The following is an 18198-nucleotide window of genomic DNA, read 5'->3' as shown; positions in this document are numbered from 1 at the left end:
GTACTTACTCTATATAATCCAGGACCAAATGCAAATTACTTTTATATTTATTCTATGTAACAGAAAACTTAATCTGGATTTTTCAGGAAAATTATTAAAGTTCACTCTCCAGTATGTAGTATGTATGTATATGTACACACATACACACATATGTGTGTACATACAACACAATATAAATCGTGCCACAGACTGCTTGAAGCACAAAGAACTTTTAACTAATCAGACCATAAGCATTTAATAAATGCCTACAATAATAAATGCCTAATCTGGACACTGGGGGTAGGGGTTGATAACATAGGAATGTGACAATTACAATATATATACAAAATAAACATATAAATCCAAAGTAAAGGCCTAGAAGTTAAAGTTGGAATGTCATGTATGAGGAACAATATAATCAGTTTGGCTGGACTAGAGAGTGTATTATAGGGAGTAATGTGAAAGAAATCTGGAAATATAGATTGTACTGGTCTTTAAATGTTAAAGACTGAAATAGCATTTACTTCCTTTCCATAAACTCATGATGAAGAAGGCTTAGAACTTTGCCCAAAGAAAACTGATGTTCAGAAAAGTGAAATAATCTGTCAGCATTCAGACACTTCTTTGCTAAAGAGGCGCTTAACTACAAGATGGGTCTCCTGATTTTTTCCATCCCACAATACCCTTATTATTCTATTTATATCTTTCTCATTAGTAGTTTAAAAAAAAAGAAATAAATAACCACACATCAAAGAAGCCTTACAAAATCTCTAAAGTCCAACTGGTAGCATCAGTGTAAAGAAAAGCAAGATCTACAGAAAGGCATGATTAAGAAATTTATTGGGACAAAGACGTGAATTCACCCCCACAGGCAGTGACAGGTCCCCAAGGCTTCTTATTTTTAAAGTCTTTTTCTATCATGAATAAAATTAACATCTACAAAAATTATAGTCTCATTATGCAAAAAAGTTTACATATAAACTTACGTTTTCTATAATTTGTTCTTTATACAGCTACTGAATTTCCTTCTACTGTTTCTTTTTTTGGGGGGGGGGGGATTTTGGAAACTTTTATTTTGGTATTGTATTGTCTAGCATCATTCCATCAATTGCTAAGTGAACTAAATTATTTTCACTTAAGTCATTCAGTATACAAAGATTAATTATCTGAATAACTTTAACGGTTTATTTGCATTGTTTTTCTTTTTTTTTAAATAAAAGTTTTAAATTTTTTCAAATACACACAGAGATAAATTTCAACATACACCGTTGCAAAATTTTGTGTTCCAATTTTTTCACCTTCCCTTCTCCTTTCTCTCCCAAATAGCACTGCTGTTTACTTTTCACTGATGTTCATTTCTTTTTTCCTTTTTAAAAGTATCACCATCAAAACCACTTAATCTGTCCTCTCTTCCAAAAAAATAAAAACAAAAAAAACCTCTTTCCCCCTAATAAGTATAGCCATCCAAGACAATTTTACACATTGGCTGGGTCTGAAAATGTAAAATGTAAGTTTTACTGGACAATTATAATTTACTATCTTTTCATAAACAGGTGAGAAGCATGATTCGTCAGCTATCTTCTAGTCATGATTTGTCATTGCATTGATTATAGTTCTTGTCTTTCACAGTTATGTTTTTTTTAAAACAAGATGTAACCACTATATAAATTGTTTACCTGAATCTGTATACTTCATTTTCTATTAATTCATACAAGTCCTCCCAAAATTATCTGAGCCTTTTTTTTTTTTTTAGCTCTCTTCCAACATTTCTAATAAAAATCATACCACAATTTGTTCATCCATTTCCCAACAGAGGAGCACCCATGTGACTTCTCTAGGTCTTTGCTACAATAAAAAGTGTTGTTACCAATATTTTTATAGACTTGGATTCTTTCCCTCACTCTGATTATTTTGGTGTATAACTCTTAACAGTGGTATCTGTGAGTCAAAAAGTTTATACAGTTTAATGATTGTGATGGATAGAACCAAACTGCTCTGAAGAATAGCTGAAAGAATTTTTATATGGTTGCTGCTCTCTTAAGAACTGTTTATTCATATATTTGATGTCTTATTTATTGGGGGAGAAATTTTCTTCAATTTTTGATATACTTTAGATATCATACTTTTACCTTACAAATTTGCTGCAAAAATTGTTTTTGTTTACACAGAAACAATTTAAAAATTTTAAAACTTAAAAATTAAAAACAATTTTAAAAATTAAAAAAAATAAAAATAAAAATAAAAGATGTCCATTTTAAACTTCTGTGATTTTTTTCTAGCTCATTTGGTCAAGAACTTTTTACCTCTGTATAGTTCCTTTGGGAATTTTTTTTTTAATAGGTTAATATGAAGGGATATTTTGTTCAAAGCTTCTTTTGTATCCTGATATGGTTATATAATTCTTAAAGTTTTTGTCATTACAAGATGGTGGTCTATATGTATATAGTTTTTAATAATGAACTTTAGCATAAATTCAACTAGGTTATAGTGTACAATCATTTCAATGTGTTGTTGTAGCCTCTTTGCTAATATTTTAGCAGTGATATTCATTAGGGATATTTTTGTAGATTTTTTTCTCCCTAGTTTTAAAGTTATCAAGACAATATCTGTGTAACTGGAAGTTGCAGCATCCCTTCTTTTCCTATTTTTGCGAACAATTTGCTTGATATTGGAATTGTTGATAGAATTTGTTTATAAAATCCTAGAAATTTCTTTAAGGTTTTATTTATGATGATCTATTCAATTATTTTCTGATATTAAGTTAAAATTTCTATTTCTTAATCTGTTATTTGTATATTTTTATTTTTACAAATTTACCCATTTCAATTGCTAATTTTATTAGCAGATAATTACGTAAATTTCTAAAAATTTTCTTTATTTTCATTTATTGTGAATTGTTTTTATCATTTTTTATTTTTGACAACTCGATAATTTCTCATAATTCTCATGTGATTGTCCAGTTCATTAGTTTGCCTATTTAAATAACTGTTAAAACATAATAAATTCTACCCTTGCCCCTATATTTAACTCTTATGTAAATCTTATGTAAATCATTTATTTCAAAGGTGCTGCTTGTAAAGAACATATTGTTGGATTATGCTTTTTAATCACATTCTGCTACCTTTCTCCATTTTATGGGTAAACATACTAATTATATTACCATTGAAATATTAATTGCATGTTTCTCTCTATCATAATCACTAAAGTTTTCCTCTTTTCATCCTGTCTCTCTCTTTGCAAAGATTAAATGGGTAAAGAGAATGAATCTGATTACCACTAATAATTTCTAAATGATTTACTCCTACTCTTTTAAATTTCTTCTCTTTACTAAGCTTAGACTCTGATCTTTAATTCCTAAACTTTCTTTCTCTCTTTTTAATCACTCTTTGTGATCCATCTACAAAAGTTTGTTTTGCTTGTGATTATTCCTTACTTTAATCTATTCTCCTTTTATAACTCATTTCCCTTTTCTACACTCCTATTCATATCCATATTGACTTTAATGGATGTCTACAAAAATTCAACACATGTGTATGTATATGCTTTGTCAATGAACATTTATCAAGCACTTTATATATATACACATATACATGTATACAATTATAATATACATATATATATATACACCCATACACATACATACACAATATGCCAAGCACTGTAAAAACCCTTATAGATACCAAAAGAAGTAAAAGATAGTCCTTGCCCTCAAGGAGTTCACAATCCAATGGGGGAAACAACAAACAGATATGTACAAACAAGCTATCTATAGTATTTGCTGTTGAGTCGATTAGAAATGTTTGACTCTTTGTGACCCTACTTGTAGTTTTCTTGGCAAAAATACTGTGGTGGTTTGCCTTTTCTTTCTCCAGCTCATTTTATACAGAGGAAGAAAGTAGGACAAACAGGGTTAAATGGCTTGCCTAGAATTACACTGCTAGGAAGTGTCTGGGCCTGATTTTAACTCAGGTTCTCGACTCCGCCCACTTCACCTACTTACACACACTCTATCACACACACACACACACACACACACATATAAAATAGGAATGAATTTAACAAAAGAAAGCACTAAAATTGAAGAGGGATTAGAAAAGGTTTCCTGTAGATGACAGGATTTTCACTGGGCCTTGAAGGAAGCCAGGAAGCAAAGATGAGGAAGAAGGGTATCATAGGCAAGAGGAACAGCCAGTGAAAATGATTGAAGCCAAGAGATGGGGTACCTTGTTTGAGAAATAGCAAGGAGTTCAGGGTCACTGGATCAGAGAGTATATGGTGAAGAGTTAGGTGTAAGAAGCCTGGAAAGGTAGGGAGGAGGATAGAGGTCACATTATGAAGGGATTTGAATGTCAAACAGAGAATCTTGTATTTGATTCTGAAGGTGAAAAGGAATCACTGAAGTTTATTGAGGGTAAGGGTGATATACTTAGACCTGCACCTTAGAAAAATCACTTTAGTGGCTGAGAAAAGACTAAAGTGGGAAAGACTTGAGACAGTCAAATCCACTAACAAACTATTGGAAAAGTCCAAATGTGAAGTGATGAGGGCCACTGAGAAGTGTTTTCACCCATCCTTTGTCCAGTTCACAGAGGAGGTCATGAGATGCCTGCTTCCCTTACCCTTTACTTCTTTATTAAAGACATTGTTACACATGATGATTAGTTTTTGCAGTACTACATTAGAATTGAATCATAATCAAAGATTTAAGACAACTCAAAGGTAAAAAAAAAAAGTCAACCAGACTGAGCTATACCTGAATGAGAATCTTTTTTTATAACATATCCCACTACTGGACCAGAAACCCTTTGTTGTAATGCCATTACTTCCAAGGCATCCCATCCTACTTTTGAATGACTCTAATTATTATTAAATTGTTCTTTGCACTAAACTTAGATTTGCCTATTTGCAATATCCAGCCACTGTTTTGATTTCTGATTGCTGAGATCAAATAGAACAAGTCTAATAATTCATTACTTGAAGACAGTTATCATGTCCTCTACTAAGTATTGCCATTTCCAGGTTAGTCTCAAAACTCTTCATTTATCCAAGTTGACTCCCTCTGAACATTTTCCAGTTTGGCAATGTCCTTCTAAATTGAAATATCAGAAGTAAAGACAATTTTCCAGATGGATTCTAAGGCAGGATATAGTAGGACTATCACTTCATTATACGTAAACACATGAATTAATTCAAGCAAAGACTACATTACTTTTCCTGGCAATTACATCAGGTTGTTGATTCATATTAACCAAACAGTCCACCTAAATTCTTCTAACATTTTAAATCACTTTTTCATTATGCCTCTATCCTCATGTTCTAACCTGAATTTTTTAATTCAAGTTTCACATTACATTAATCTACAAATTTTAATTGATTATTTAGTTCTATTTTCTTGCCTATAAAGATTTTTTTGAATCAGAAGACTAGTCCTATACACAGTATACTTTAAATTGCTTTTATTTCCTTTTCTGCATCATGGGAATAATATCTGTCTTGTCTATTTCACAAGATTGTTGTGAGGATGAAATCATATACTGTATGGTTAAAGTTTGAAAACTTCCAAGCATTACGTGAAGGTCAGGAGTTATTACCACACAAACAAAGAAAAGTGTTGTGTTCTTTTTCTTTTATATAATATATGATCGTTCTCTCTGGGAGCAGGTTTCTTGGGGAGGTTTCTGGAGGCAGCCTTAGTTTCATTTCAGAGTAATAATCACCCCAAACGCAGCAGGTGTTAAAGTAGTTCTTTATTGTTTCTTCCAAAATAGACCAGTTAGCTTTCTTTGGTTTCGAGATCTTGTTGCTAGCTTCAGCCTCTCTCTGAATTTGGTTCTGCCCGACTTCAGATTAGCTTCTCAATCTCCTGAACTGAACTCTCACTCTGTCAATCTTCCTAAGTGACTTCTGGCTCTAGCTCAACTCCGACTTGTGGCTTCTTCTGAACTGTCTGTCTGACTGACTGAAGCTTTTTTAATGCTCTCTCAAAAGTTGACTTCTCCTCCGAAAGTAGCATTATGGGAGATGTGAATTCACAAAGTTACAAAGGTAACTTTGTGTATCTTCCATACTTGTGAACTCCAATGTGTGAGCTCTAATGTGTGACCTCTAATGTGTAAACTCTTAAAGGTACAAACCCAAGCACACAAGCATTGCTTCCATCAATTCCACTTAGTAACTTGTTTCAAGTTCTGGCCCATAACATCTCCTTGTAGGATCAGATCAATCATACTGAACCATGCTAATTTAGGTAATTATTGTCTCTATCAATTCTAATGACTTAACACGTTGTAAGGATTCCAACAGAAAAGAAGTTTATATTTGATCCTGGAGGCAAGAAAGAGTCACTGGAGTTTACTGAATAAGGAAGTATATAGATCTGGTCCTTAGGAAGATCATTTTGATACTGATTGAGTGGAGAAGGGACTGGAATGGGAATAGACTTGAAACAGTGATTCATTCCAAAAGACTATTGCAATAGTTCAGAAGTAAATTAATGAAGGCTTTCTTCAGTGTAGTAGCAGTGTCACAAAACAAGGGTCATGAGAAATGTTAGAAAGGGTAGAATCAACAGAACCTTGTAATAGTTTGGATAAAAGAGGGGTGAGAGAGAAGAAAGATGACATCTATATTGTGAACCTGGGTGACTGAGATGATGGTGGTGTTCTCCACATAGGAAAGTTTGGAAGACAGAGAATTTGGGGGAAAGGACAATACTGAGAATCATCATAGAGATAACTAAATCTACTAGAGCTGAAGAATGCATTAACTGAAATAGTACAAAGGGAGAAAAGAGCCGTAACAGGGCCTTGAGGTACATTCATGGTTGGTTAGGGTAACCTAGCTGAAGATTTACAAAAGGAGATGTAAGAGTATTGAGAAAGGAAGTAAGAGAATCAGGAAATGGCATTATAGAAAACCAGAGAGAAAAGAGTATGGACAAAAAGATAGTGATTGACAATGTCAAAGACTACAGAGAGGTCATAGAAGATAAGGATTGAGAAAAGGCCATTAGCTTTGACAAAAAAAGAGTACCGGCAACTTTGGAGAGAGCAGTTTCAATTGAATAAAGAAATCAGAAGCTAACATATGCAAAGTTAAGAGACTGAAAGTGTAGGCACCTATTGTAAATGGCCTTCTCAAAGAGTTTAACCAAAAAAAAAAAAAAGAGTTATTAGGCAGGAGCTATTAAGGATAGATAGATCAAGAAAGGGATTTCTGAGGATGAGAGAGAGGATATACGTGTAAGTAGTATAAAAGTAGTCAGGTAACAGAGAGAAACTGAAGATGATTGAATAAAGATGAATAATACAGAGAGTAATCTGCTGTAAAACATAAGGTGGATTAGGGTCACTTGCACTTGTAGTTAATACATCTTCATGCGAGTAAGGTATGAAAGAGGAGAGAGTGATTGATTACGTCTATAATGCGAAATAAGGCGAGGAGGAAAGGGAGTCTCAGCAAACACCCTCATTTTTTTCAGTGAAATACAAGACAAGATTCTCAACTAAGGGTTAGAGGAGGATGTTCAAATATTAAGTATTTGAGAAGAGATTCAGGTTATACTCTTTCACCATGATAGACTTTCTCTACCATGTTCTGAAAACCTCTCATCCTGAAAATCTGACCTGGCATTCACACACTAAAAGTACTCTCTCCTCTGCCCTTGTGGCCTCTCCTTCCCATCAGATAGCTCTCTCCTAGAACCATTTGAGGACAGTACCTAGGCCAACTATATTTTATTCTTCCCCAGATGCAGTTTTTTCACCATGAATGAGTGCCTAGTACCTTTATTTCCCTTCTCCCCGCCCTTCTTATCTTCCTTTTATATTGTCTTCCCCTATTAGAATGCAAGCTCTTTAAAGGCAGTAACTATTTTTGTATTTGTACAAAATATATTATATTTCTATTTGTATTCCCAGTGCTTAGAAAAGTGCCTGGCATGTAGTAAGTGCTTAATAAATGCATGTTGAGTGAAAAGTCATTGAAGTTAATGCAATAACAAAGAGGAAGGTATAAGAGAACTGCCTTGTTGAGGTGAGGAGTCCAGTTGAGATTATGTAACATAAATTTATAGTAGATCCAATTAACATGGATTCATGATTTTCTCCTTTCTTCGGTAATACATGAATAGGAATAAAAGCAGGAAATGGTGGGAGTAATCCAAGGCTGGAATTTAAAAGTACATGATCAGTGATAGAATATGGAGTAAAGGACTTGAAAAGAGGACAATGGAAAATTTAATTCATCAAATACTTAGGATGGGGAAGGAAGAAGAATGTAGCCAGTACAGGGATGTTGGACTAGAAAAGAATTGAAAAGTAAAGAAATTGAAGATGACAAAATAAATATGCTTATGGGTTGTAAGGCAGAAGGAAAGGTGTTATGAAAATAGATTATAATCAGATAAAGCAATTTTGGATTTCATGGAAATGGGAAACTTGAGAATGGTGTGTACAGTTGGAGGTGGAGGAGAAATCATAGAAATTAGGATATTAGAGAAAGTATCAGTATGTTTGCCAAAGTCCCCTAATATAAGGGCAAGAGTAGGGGAGCAAAGAAAGACTATAAACCAAGCACTACAATAATTAAGGAAGGACAGAGAATGGCCAGGCAGATAACAGCTAGAGACCATGATTTGATGATGTAGGCTGAATGAATCTCAAAAGAAGAGACATTACCAAGTGACAATAGAGGGAAAATCTAGAAGGTCTACCGCATAAAAGCAATATACTACAGTAAATCAGTATTATTGGCCTTCCATTTTTGTAAGATCTGACCCCTATTTCCCATTATAAATAAATGTCTCATGATTTGAAAACACACAGGGCAAATCCCTTTCTCAGAACGTAATTACCTTTAGGCAAAAAAGATAAAATTGAGCTAAAAAAAATATTAAAACTGAGCTCCAGATTCTGTACTATGGTGATTACATCAATAAAAGATAGAAATCCCTATAAGGACTGCTTAAAACAGTCAGTCTGACTCTCTGTACAACCATTGTAAATACAACATTCAACATCATTGATCAAACAATACTCTTAAATCTGCCATATTATTTGATGGCTATAATTATTTCATATGGAAGTATACTGAGATCATGAAAAGTTTTTTATTCTGAATGTTTTCATGTGCACAGTAATTCTATTCAAAATATATATATGATGCTACTCAAATTTGTTATTATTTTACCAGTGTAGAGGCAACACTGAACTTAATAACATGAAATCATTATAGACAGAGCAGAAAAAAGTTCAAAAATAAGTATTGGCATTACCATTCATACCAAAAGCTATGAGTAATATGGAATCATGTTTCAATGAACCAAAAAAAAAAAAAAAAAAAATTCAAAGTACAAGTAATAATATATTTAGATTTCATTACAGCATTATGATGACTCAATACAATTAAATTCAATAGTTGATTAAATATCTATTCTATGAAGGGAATGAAAAGAGCTAAACATTTACTTATATTCTTACCTAGGGAATAGAAATAGATATTGTAATAAAAAAAAAAAAACAGACAAACAAACAAAATTTAAGAAGTGAGCTTAAGAATACTGTGTAACATTTCAAATGAGGCAGAATAAGTAGGGAGTCTTCAAAGTTAAGAGCAACTTTTGCTGTTGTTTTTTTCATAGTTTTTCCCTTTGTCCTGATTTTTCTTTCCCAACATGATGTTAAAAATTGATTGTATACACATAACATATTAGTTTGCTAGATGTCTTAGGGAGAGCAGAAGTAAGAAGGGGAGGGAGAAAAAAATTGGAACTCAAATTCTTACAAAAATGAATGCTGAAAACCATCTTGTAATCAGAAAAATGATATACCATTAAAATGAAATAATTAATTAAAACATAAGTCAAGCTAACCAATTAAAAAAACAAACAAACCTGAATTTATAATCTTAAGAGAAATACTTTGGATACTGAAAGCATAAATGACTGATCCATACACAGTATGTATCACACACATGATATGTACCAGAGTTAGTACTTAAACCTAGGCCTTCTAAGATTAGAGTCACATTAGCACTTGACATAGAAAATAAACATAATTAATCTATAATTAGCTTTAATTACAATTATAATTTTTGTTTTATTATAATGAATATTTAAAAAGTCATAAACGCAAGAAAAACTTGCACTAATAGAAATTTGTACAGTATTACAGACTTTCCAGTAGTTTTATAAGTATTTAAAGTACTACTATCCATAAAAATTTGTATACTGTACTCTGGATCAAAACTATTTCAACAAACATGCTAAATAACTTCTTAGAGTTATAATGTATTCCAGAATTAAGCGTTTATCAACACTAAATTGTCTAAATATCTTTTTTTCTAAATAAACCATAAAAATAAACATTATAGATAATATCTCCTTAGAGTTTTCTGGCAAATGTATATCCACAAAGGTACTTAGAAAACTTGAATTTATATCCTGAGTATAAAAAAACTAATATTATTTTAAAGCTAAACAATGCTACTGGTGAAAGAAGTAAGCTTAGAATTAGATTTGGATTTTCAGAACAATGACATAATGGAGATAACAAACAGTAAAAGGAATGTCAATTAACTGGGTGAAAGCTATTTGAGGTATGATCCCAGGACACCGCCTACTGTCCAAATTAGAAACAGCATTCTGAAAAAGGAAATCACTCAATGAAAAATGGCAAAAGGAATAAAAAAAAAGAATATAGCAAAATAGCATTAGATGGAGAATTTTCACAAGTGAAATTTTGGAGGGACAGTATGGTTGGATTTTTTTTTAAGTCTTGTTTCCATATTGATTTCCCTAAGAATCTATGCTGTCATACAAATGTCAAATAAATATTAAAACAAGCATTCTTCATCAAGGTATTATCTCTTTTCAGTCACTGAGTTCCTGTAATCCTGTTACATAAAATTTTAATACATCTGCTATAGTTTATCAATCAAATCTGTATGATAAATAGAAAAATTGTTCTTTCTTCACTTGGTTTTCTTTCTATCAATATTTAGGACTTAGAAGCCATAAATTTAAAGGGGGAATAAACCTTAAAGGTAACCTAATCTAACCCCTTAATTTCACTGATAAGGAAACTGAGACTAAGAAAAGTTAAGATTTTCCAAACCATTCACAATAATATGAATCCAAGTTCCCTTGCTCCAATCCAGTTTATTTTTTTTTAATTGTACTAGCCTACCATCCATTCTTTTGAGTTTCTATGAATTTCATTTAAGTGGCTCTTCAACATTTTAAAATTTCAGGTGAAAAGCACAATGTCTACAAACAGAAGCAATTAGATAACATCTCTTTCCAGTAGAAATTGATGTAAGACATCTTCTAGAATAATAGAAATATCTTTGGCAGGTATACTTCTCTCTATTATGCTTACTGGATGTAAATTATCAAAGAAGATTAGAAGTTTCTTCTGCTGCCAGATCTTTCACATAATCTTACATGATCTGACACAGTGTAGATAGTCATATTTTATGACTTCTACTTTATGTTTAAGAAAACATTTTGCTCAACCAAAAGACATTAGGGGTTACGGGATTTGTCCAGGGTCACACAACTAGGAAGTATTAAATCTCTGAGGCTGGATTTAAACTCCAATACTCCTAACTCCAGGACTGGTGTTCTATCCACTGTGTTATCTAACTGCCCCAATAAAATCTTCTTTATAGGCAAAAAACAAGCCCAGTGGGATCTTGTAATCTTTATACCTTTCAGTCACTTGTATAATGTGTTATAAAATAGTTTTTAAACATAGGATGTTAGAAAATATTATTTCCAAAACCCTATTTCCTTCTCAATATTCTCATCAAATGTCATCATTGTTTGTAGATTAATCTCATATACATTTCCTAGAGATGGGAAAACAGAAACATATCTCAATAGTTATTAATATTTTCCTACTTTTTTGAAAATCAAAGATAACCAATATGTAAAATGAAATGACACGAGCCTATCCACATAATGTCAAATGGCCTTCCGAAAGGTGTCCAGAACACTGAATACACCCCATGTAGAGGATGTGTGGGAGAAAATTAATGTCATCTCACCTAACAAATTGAAATATCAGATTGTACTGTGGTCCCTACTACATTTAGGCTTGTAAATAAGTAACAATAATTCACACTTATGTTGTGCTTTAAGGTGTACATTTTCTTCATAATATGATGAAAAAATAAATAAGCAAACTGAACCACCTTGCTAATTTTGCTCTTCCAGAAAGGCAGATATGATTGATGTCTCATTGAATCATTTATTCCCATTTGTTCAGTTCTGAATTTTAGAGAATTATTTTCTTCATTCACTTTTTTTTACTTCTTTTTGTATTTGTCCAATCATGTAAATGACTTGTTTTCTTCTATGCAATTTTTTTCCATTTCACAAATTCTGTTTTAAGGAGTTATTTTCTTTTTCTGTTTCACAAATTCTGTTTTTCTGGGAGTTGTTTTCTTTTTCCATTTTATCAAATCTATCTTTTAATGCATTATATGCCTTTTCCAAAACCTCTTGCAAAAATTTCATTTCTTTCCCCCATTTTTCTTCTAGTGCTCTTTTAAGATCCTTTTTAATTTCTTCTAGGAGAGCCTTGTGTGATGGGGACCAGGTTATATTACATTTTGGGGCTTCATCTGGAGACAATTTGCCTTTAATCTCCTCAGGGTTTGATATGTTTTTCTCTCAACCATAGAAGCTGTCTATCATCAGAGTTCTCTTTACTTTTTTACTTATTTTTAAAAAAAACGTTAAGGTCTGCTTTTAAGGGAGGGGAGGTTTTCCAAGCTTCCTCTACATGCAGTAGCTTCTTATATAAGCAGCCCCAACTGTGCTGGGTCAGTGCTGACTCACTCTCAGTGCTAGGTGGGCGTGGCCAGGTTCCATGAGATTCTTGTTTCGGGGTTCAATATTTACCTTTTGTGTTTGTGTTAGATGTTTTCTAACTTCTCTGCTGATCTACTGGCTTACAGCCAGGGCAGAGTAGCCAGCACTGTGGTAGAGTCCTCCCTATAGATTCTCTGCCATGTGGAGTCTGCACTGCCCCAGGACTCTGGGCTGATTATTTGTGCTCAGCTGCTTATGCTTGACTGCCTCCCTCCTGTTTCCAATTAAAACAGACCTTTTCTAGTCTGTTCCCTCCCCGTAGATTGTCTGACATGCAGAGTATGTGCTGGCATTTATGCTCAACTGCTTGTACTGGCTGCCTCCATTCCATTTCTGATTGAAACAGACCTTTTCTGGCGATTTTCGGAATTATCTTCTGCTGATAATTTGTTGCACTTCCAATATCAGTGGGTTCTGCCAGTCCAGAGCTAATTTAGAGGGTTGTAGGAGAAGGTCAGAAAGAAATGTGTGTAGTCTCTGCTATCTTGGCTCCACCCCCCCCATGGCAGATATGATTGAACAGTATTTATTACATTTCATGACACTGCCATAAATTCAGAAAACTCACCTCTCTGCACGAATGGCACCACTGTAATAAGGATGATCCCAAGGCATCAATGTCTACAAAAAAAAATTCAACTTTTCAATACTGTGTGAAAACCAAACACCTTTATTATTTGCATCTTGATGAACTTAATTCATTACCTGTACCCCAAACTGAGAAGGAAACTCCCACTTTTAGCATATCTTCTTCTATCAAAGAGCATACAAACCAACCTAGGTTTGCATCGTTGGAATCATTATGCATCCTATATATTCAATTACCTGCCAAATATGATTTAGTAGTGGAATCAGGAAGACCTGACTTCAAATCAAGCCCCAAACTCATATTTAGCTTCCTAATCTTGGAAAAGTCATTCTTTCTACCTCAGTTTCCTCATCTGCAAAATAGGGATAATAATAACACCCATTTTCCAGGTTATTGTGAAGATAAAAACGAGATATTTGTGCATGCTTTGCAAACTTTAAAGTGTTATGTAAATACTAACTATAATTAAATCTTGTCATTTTTACCTCATAATATTTTTTACCATCAACAATCCTGGTTCATACTCTCATCAACTCTTCCCTAAACTATTGCAATAGCCTTTAAATTGTTTTTTTTTTCATGCCTGCCTGCCTACTCCCAACCATTCTCCAAAAAGATGCCACAGATATTCATAAATAACATAGATCTAACTATGTCACTCCCCTACTCATGAACACCAAGGCTCCCAATCATCTTTAGGAACAAATCTAAGCAAATCTGTTTAGCTCTTAAAGCCTCTCATCATTTACTCCCCAATCTATTCCCTTTGCCCCTTCAGCCCATTCACAGCAGCCTTATTATTCCTTTCCTGCTCCCTACTTCCCATGCCTTTGAGCTAACTATCTTCCATGCCTAGAAGGGGCTTTTATCTTACTTCTGTCTCTTGAAATCCTTTATTTCCTTCAAATGTCTCCTAGAGCAGAGCAATCCCTCTTACAGGATGCCTTTTCCAACCCCTTCCTCCTCCTCCTCAGGAATCAGTAACCTCCCAATGAGAACTTAACTTGTAATTATTTTGTATGTTCACCTGTCAGAGGTTAAGAATTGTTTAATTTTATGAATGTATTTCTATCATACAACAGGCACTTCATAAATGCTTCCCAATTGATTACCTGATTAAACTTAATAAATTCATAATGAGAATGCAAATCTATTATACATTGATTTTATATAAACTATATACAGGATAGTAACTGAATCTATTCATTTTAATATCAATATTATAAGAATTAATAATACTTTATTAATTTTTATAAATAGTTAAAAGAAAAATATATTTAAAAGCAATTCAATTTTCTTGAAAATATTATGAGATACAACAGTATCAGAATGCATTGGCTGGGACCTTGTAGATTATCTCATTAACTATCTTAATTAATTATCATTAAATATCTTCATTAACATGAAACCAAAGTCTGTCCACGTTTGAAGAAAACCCAGGCATATGGTCTACCAACTTTAAGTCAGGGGATAAGCTTGAAACAGATCATTATCTTCTAGAAATGGAAGCACAGCTATATCTGAGAACATTCAGAAGAAGCTACACATATCTTACAATTAATGACTTACTTATAGTAGCAAATCAATGAATATATTCAAATTCTGAGTTAACTAAACTGAGTAAACTAAAAAGTTTTCAAAGGAGAAAAGAAAAAAACAATCCTGCATAAGCAATCTTTGAATATTTCTCATTCCCAGGAGCTAAAATTTTGTGAAATTTCATGAGAAGGAAAATATCTGGGAACCAATCTACCAAAGCAAATTCATTACTTATATCAACTCAACTACAAAATGCTTTACAAAGAAATAAACAACACTGTGTAAAAATTACAAAAATAAAAATGTAAACATATTTTATAAAGATAAATATATATATATATATATATATATAAAAGATAAGAATAAAAAACAGATTTTAAGAATGCCATGGATAGAGGCACCTAGGTCACATCTCTTCAGGAGCTTTATTAATCATTACCAAACTCAAATATTAACCATAAGATTACTTATTTTGACTGGCGCTTTCCATTCTTATCAATAAAGCTTATATTATAATAATATAATCATAAAAACACTTACTGAATTTTGAGGATTTAGTTTCATTTTCATCTCTTTCATCATCTCAAAATCTTTTATAGTTCTGTAAAGCAATTTTACCATGAATAATTGTTAGGACAAGATTTAAGTAGCTGTTCAAGGAAACAACACTATAGCTATTACTTTCAAATAACCCAAAGACTAAACTCTCTACAAATTAATATACCCATGCAATTCTTCCTATTCTCTCCTAGTCCTCATTTCCTAAAAATCATCTTTTCAGAATATAAAAGTACAAATATTAAAATAAGAATTACAGAAATATGAAATCATTGATACGTCATCTTTACACCATTCCCTTTTAATCTACCTAAAAAAAGCCAACAGACCAAACACATTTTAAAATAAATTTTAATTGATGAAATTCAAATGATATGACAAAAAAGATCATAATTTAGAGATTAAACTATGTTTTTTCCTCTTAAATCACCAGAAGGGTTCCAAATGTGTGATGGTTAAGAATGTTCAAATTTTTTGAAATTCTAAGTCTCAGAAGAAACAGATGATTTTCTTGAATATAACTTGAAATTACAAAAGGCCTACCTAATTTATAATCTATAGCTACACATATATATGATTAGAAGAAAAATATTTAATCATTAATAAAATAAAAAATAGGATGACTTTTTAAATGAAAGCAAAATTAACACAACCTCTTTGCTGTATGAGAAAGGGATTCAGAGTGGGTTAATATACAAGGTAACATTACCTTATATTCAATAAAAGGATTGAATCCAATAATTCACTGAAATTAATCCAAAATATAAGACAAGTAGCTCTAAGTACTATAATCCAGTAAAGGGAGTCAGAAGTCCCAAAGAAACTTTTAATAAGCTGCTCTTATCAAAAAAGAGGGTAAAATGTGAAGACCATTAAAAATGAAACAGAAAATATTATCTTCCTCTATGACAAAACCATAATGCACCTAAACATGGATTTACAGTTCCTCAAGAAACGTATACTGAGATTCAGGCCAGTTCCAATGCTCTTGCGATGGAAAGAGCCATCAGCATCCAGAGAGAGGACTGGGGGGGAGGGAGGGAAAGGAAAGGAAAGGAGGCCTGAGTGTGGATCACAACACAGTATTTTCATTTTTGTTGTTGTTTGCTTGCATTTTGTCTTCTTTCTCATTTTTTCCCCCTTTTTGATGTGATTTTTCTTCTGCAGCATGCTAACTGTATTAGTATGTATAAAAGAATTGCACATGTTTAGCATATATTAGATTACTTGCCATCTGGGGGAGAGAGAAAAAATTTTGCAACACAAGGTTTTGCATGGGTAAATGTCAAAAACTATCTATGCATATGTTGTGAAAATAAAAAGTTTAAGGAAAAAAATGAGACTAGTCATAGTCCTATAAAGAGTAACTAACATGATCACAGCAATGAAGAAGCTGACATACATGAATATATTAAAAAGATTGCAACTATTCTGCCCATAAATAAGAAGGCTGTAAAGTAACACTATCATAATGACCTTGCACAAAATTAAACTCTCTTCAGGCCTCAGTTTGTTTCAATAGTAAAATAAGAGAACTAGACTAGAGAATCTGTACAGGTCTTTCCAATTCCAAATTCTACAAAAATCTGTAACATCCCGAACAGTAATTATTTTAATAAATCATCAAAGAGATTTCTCTTTGTAGGGTGATTGAAGATACAGTATGGTGCTATGGATGGACAAGAATGCTGGACTTGGATTCATAAAAACCTTAGCTTAGATGCTATCAGCTATGTAATTTAGTGTCCATGGGCCTCAGTTTTCTTTCCTGTAAAATGTGAGGTTGGCTTTGATAATTTTAAAGAACCCTGATGAATGCTGAAGGGCAACCATTCCCCATAGTTGCTTTGGAACTCAAAGGATATAATTCATGTTTTTTTTTCTTTTGCTATAAATTAAATATTTTATAAAAATTAAGTACGTATGCACTTTGCAAAATGAAATAAAAACTAACCTTTCAGAAAGTTTTTCAGACAATTTCTCAAGGAACTCTGTTACAATCTCTGGAAAAAAAAAAAAGACAGTTATAGAAAAATGATTAACACACTAAAATGAATATAAGCTGATCACTACGAATTTCTACAAATTAAGATAATGCTCCAGGGAATAGAGACACTAGTATAGCAAAATTAATGGCTTCTGAACAGTCTTTCAAGAGTTATTTCATTGTCAGGTATTTAACCCCTATACTAATTATAGGAGCTAAGTGGTACAATGAATAGTGTTGGGCCGATAGTCAGGAAGACAAGTCTTTCAAAGTTCAAATTTCGATCCTAGGCAGGTCACTTAACCCTATTTGTTTCAGTTCCTTCATTTGTTTGGCAAACCACTCTAGAATTTCTGCCAAGAAAACCCCAAATGGGGTCGATCTGACTGAAAATGACTCAACAACATCAACCAATTAATTAGCACTTAAGTTTTGATAATTGAATTTAATTCAAGTGATCACTACACATACTACTGTAGGCAAAAATCCCTTAGAAAAAAACGGAGTCACTCTCATAGTCAATAAAAGGCCAAGAAAAGTACTAAAGTATAATCTCAAAAATAAATGATATCCATTCAAGGCAAACTGTTTAACATCACAGTAATACAAGTTTATACTCCAAACACTGATGTCAAAGAGGGCAAAACTGATCAGTTCTAGGAAGACCTA

At 32.7% G+C, this 18198-nt stretch overlaps 1 protein-coding gene across 1 annotated transcript in view; it reads right to left on the bottom strand.

Annotated features, from left to right (window-relative positions):
* MIPEP (mitochondrial intermediate peptidase) overlaps nucleotides 1-18198 on the bottom strand; it is a 159565-nt gene that overhangs the window by 109924 nt on the left and 31443 nt on the right. Inside the window, exons 8-10 of the mRNA XM_003764462.3 lie at nucleotides 17497-17545; nucleotides 15525-15585; nucleotides 13425-13477 (exon numbers count right to left, since the gene is read on the bottom strand). Coding sequence (XP_003764510.3) covers nucleotides 13425-13477; nucleotides 15525-15585; nucleotides 17497-17545 — 163 coding nt within the window. The remainder of the gene's footprint in view (nucleotides 1-13424; nucleotides 13478-15524; nucleotides 15586-17496; nucleotides 17546-18198) is intronic.

The sequence above is a fragment of the Sarcophilus harrisii genome, chromosome 3 (genome assembly GCF_902635505.1).
Source record: "Sarcophilus harrisii chromosome 3, mSarHar1.11, whole genome shotgun sequence".
NCBI lineage: Eukaryota > Metazoa > Chordata > Mammalia > Dasyuromorphia > Dasyuridae > Sarcophilus > Sarcophilus harrisii.
Note: the sequence above shows the minus strand (reverse complement) of the source record. Positions and strands in the feature narration are given on the sequence as shown.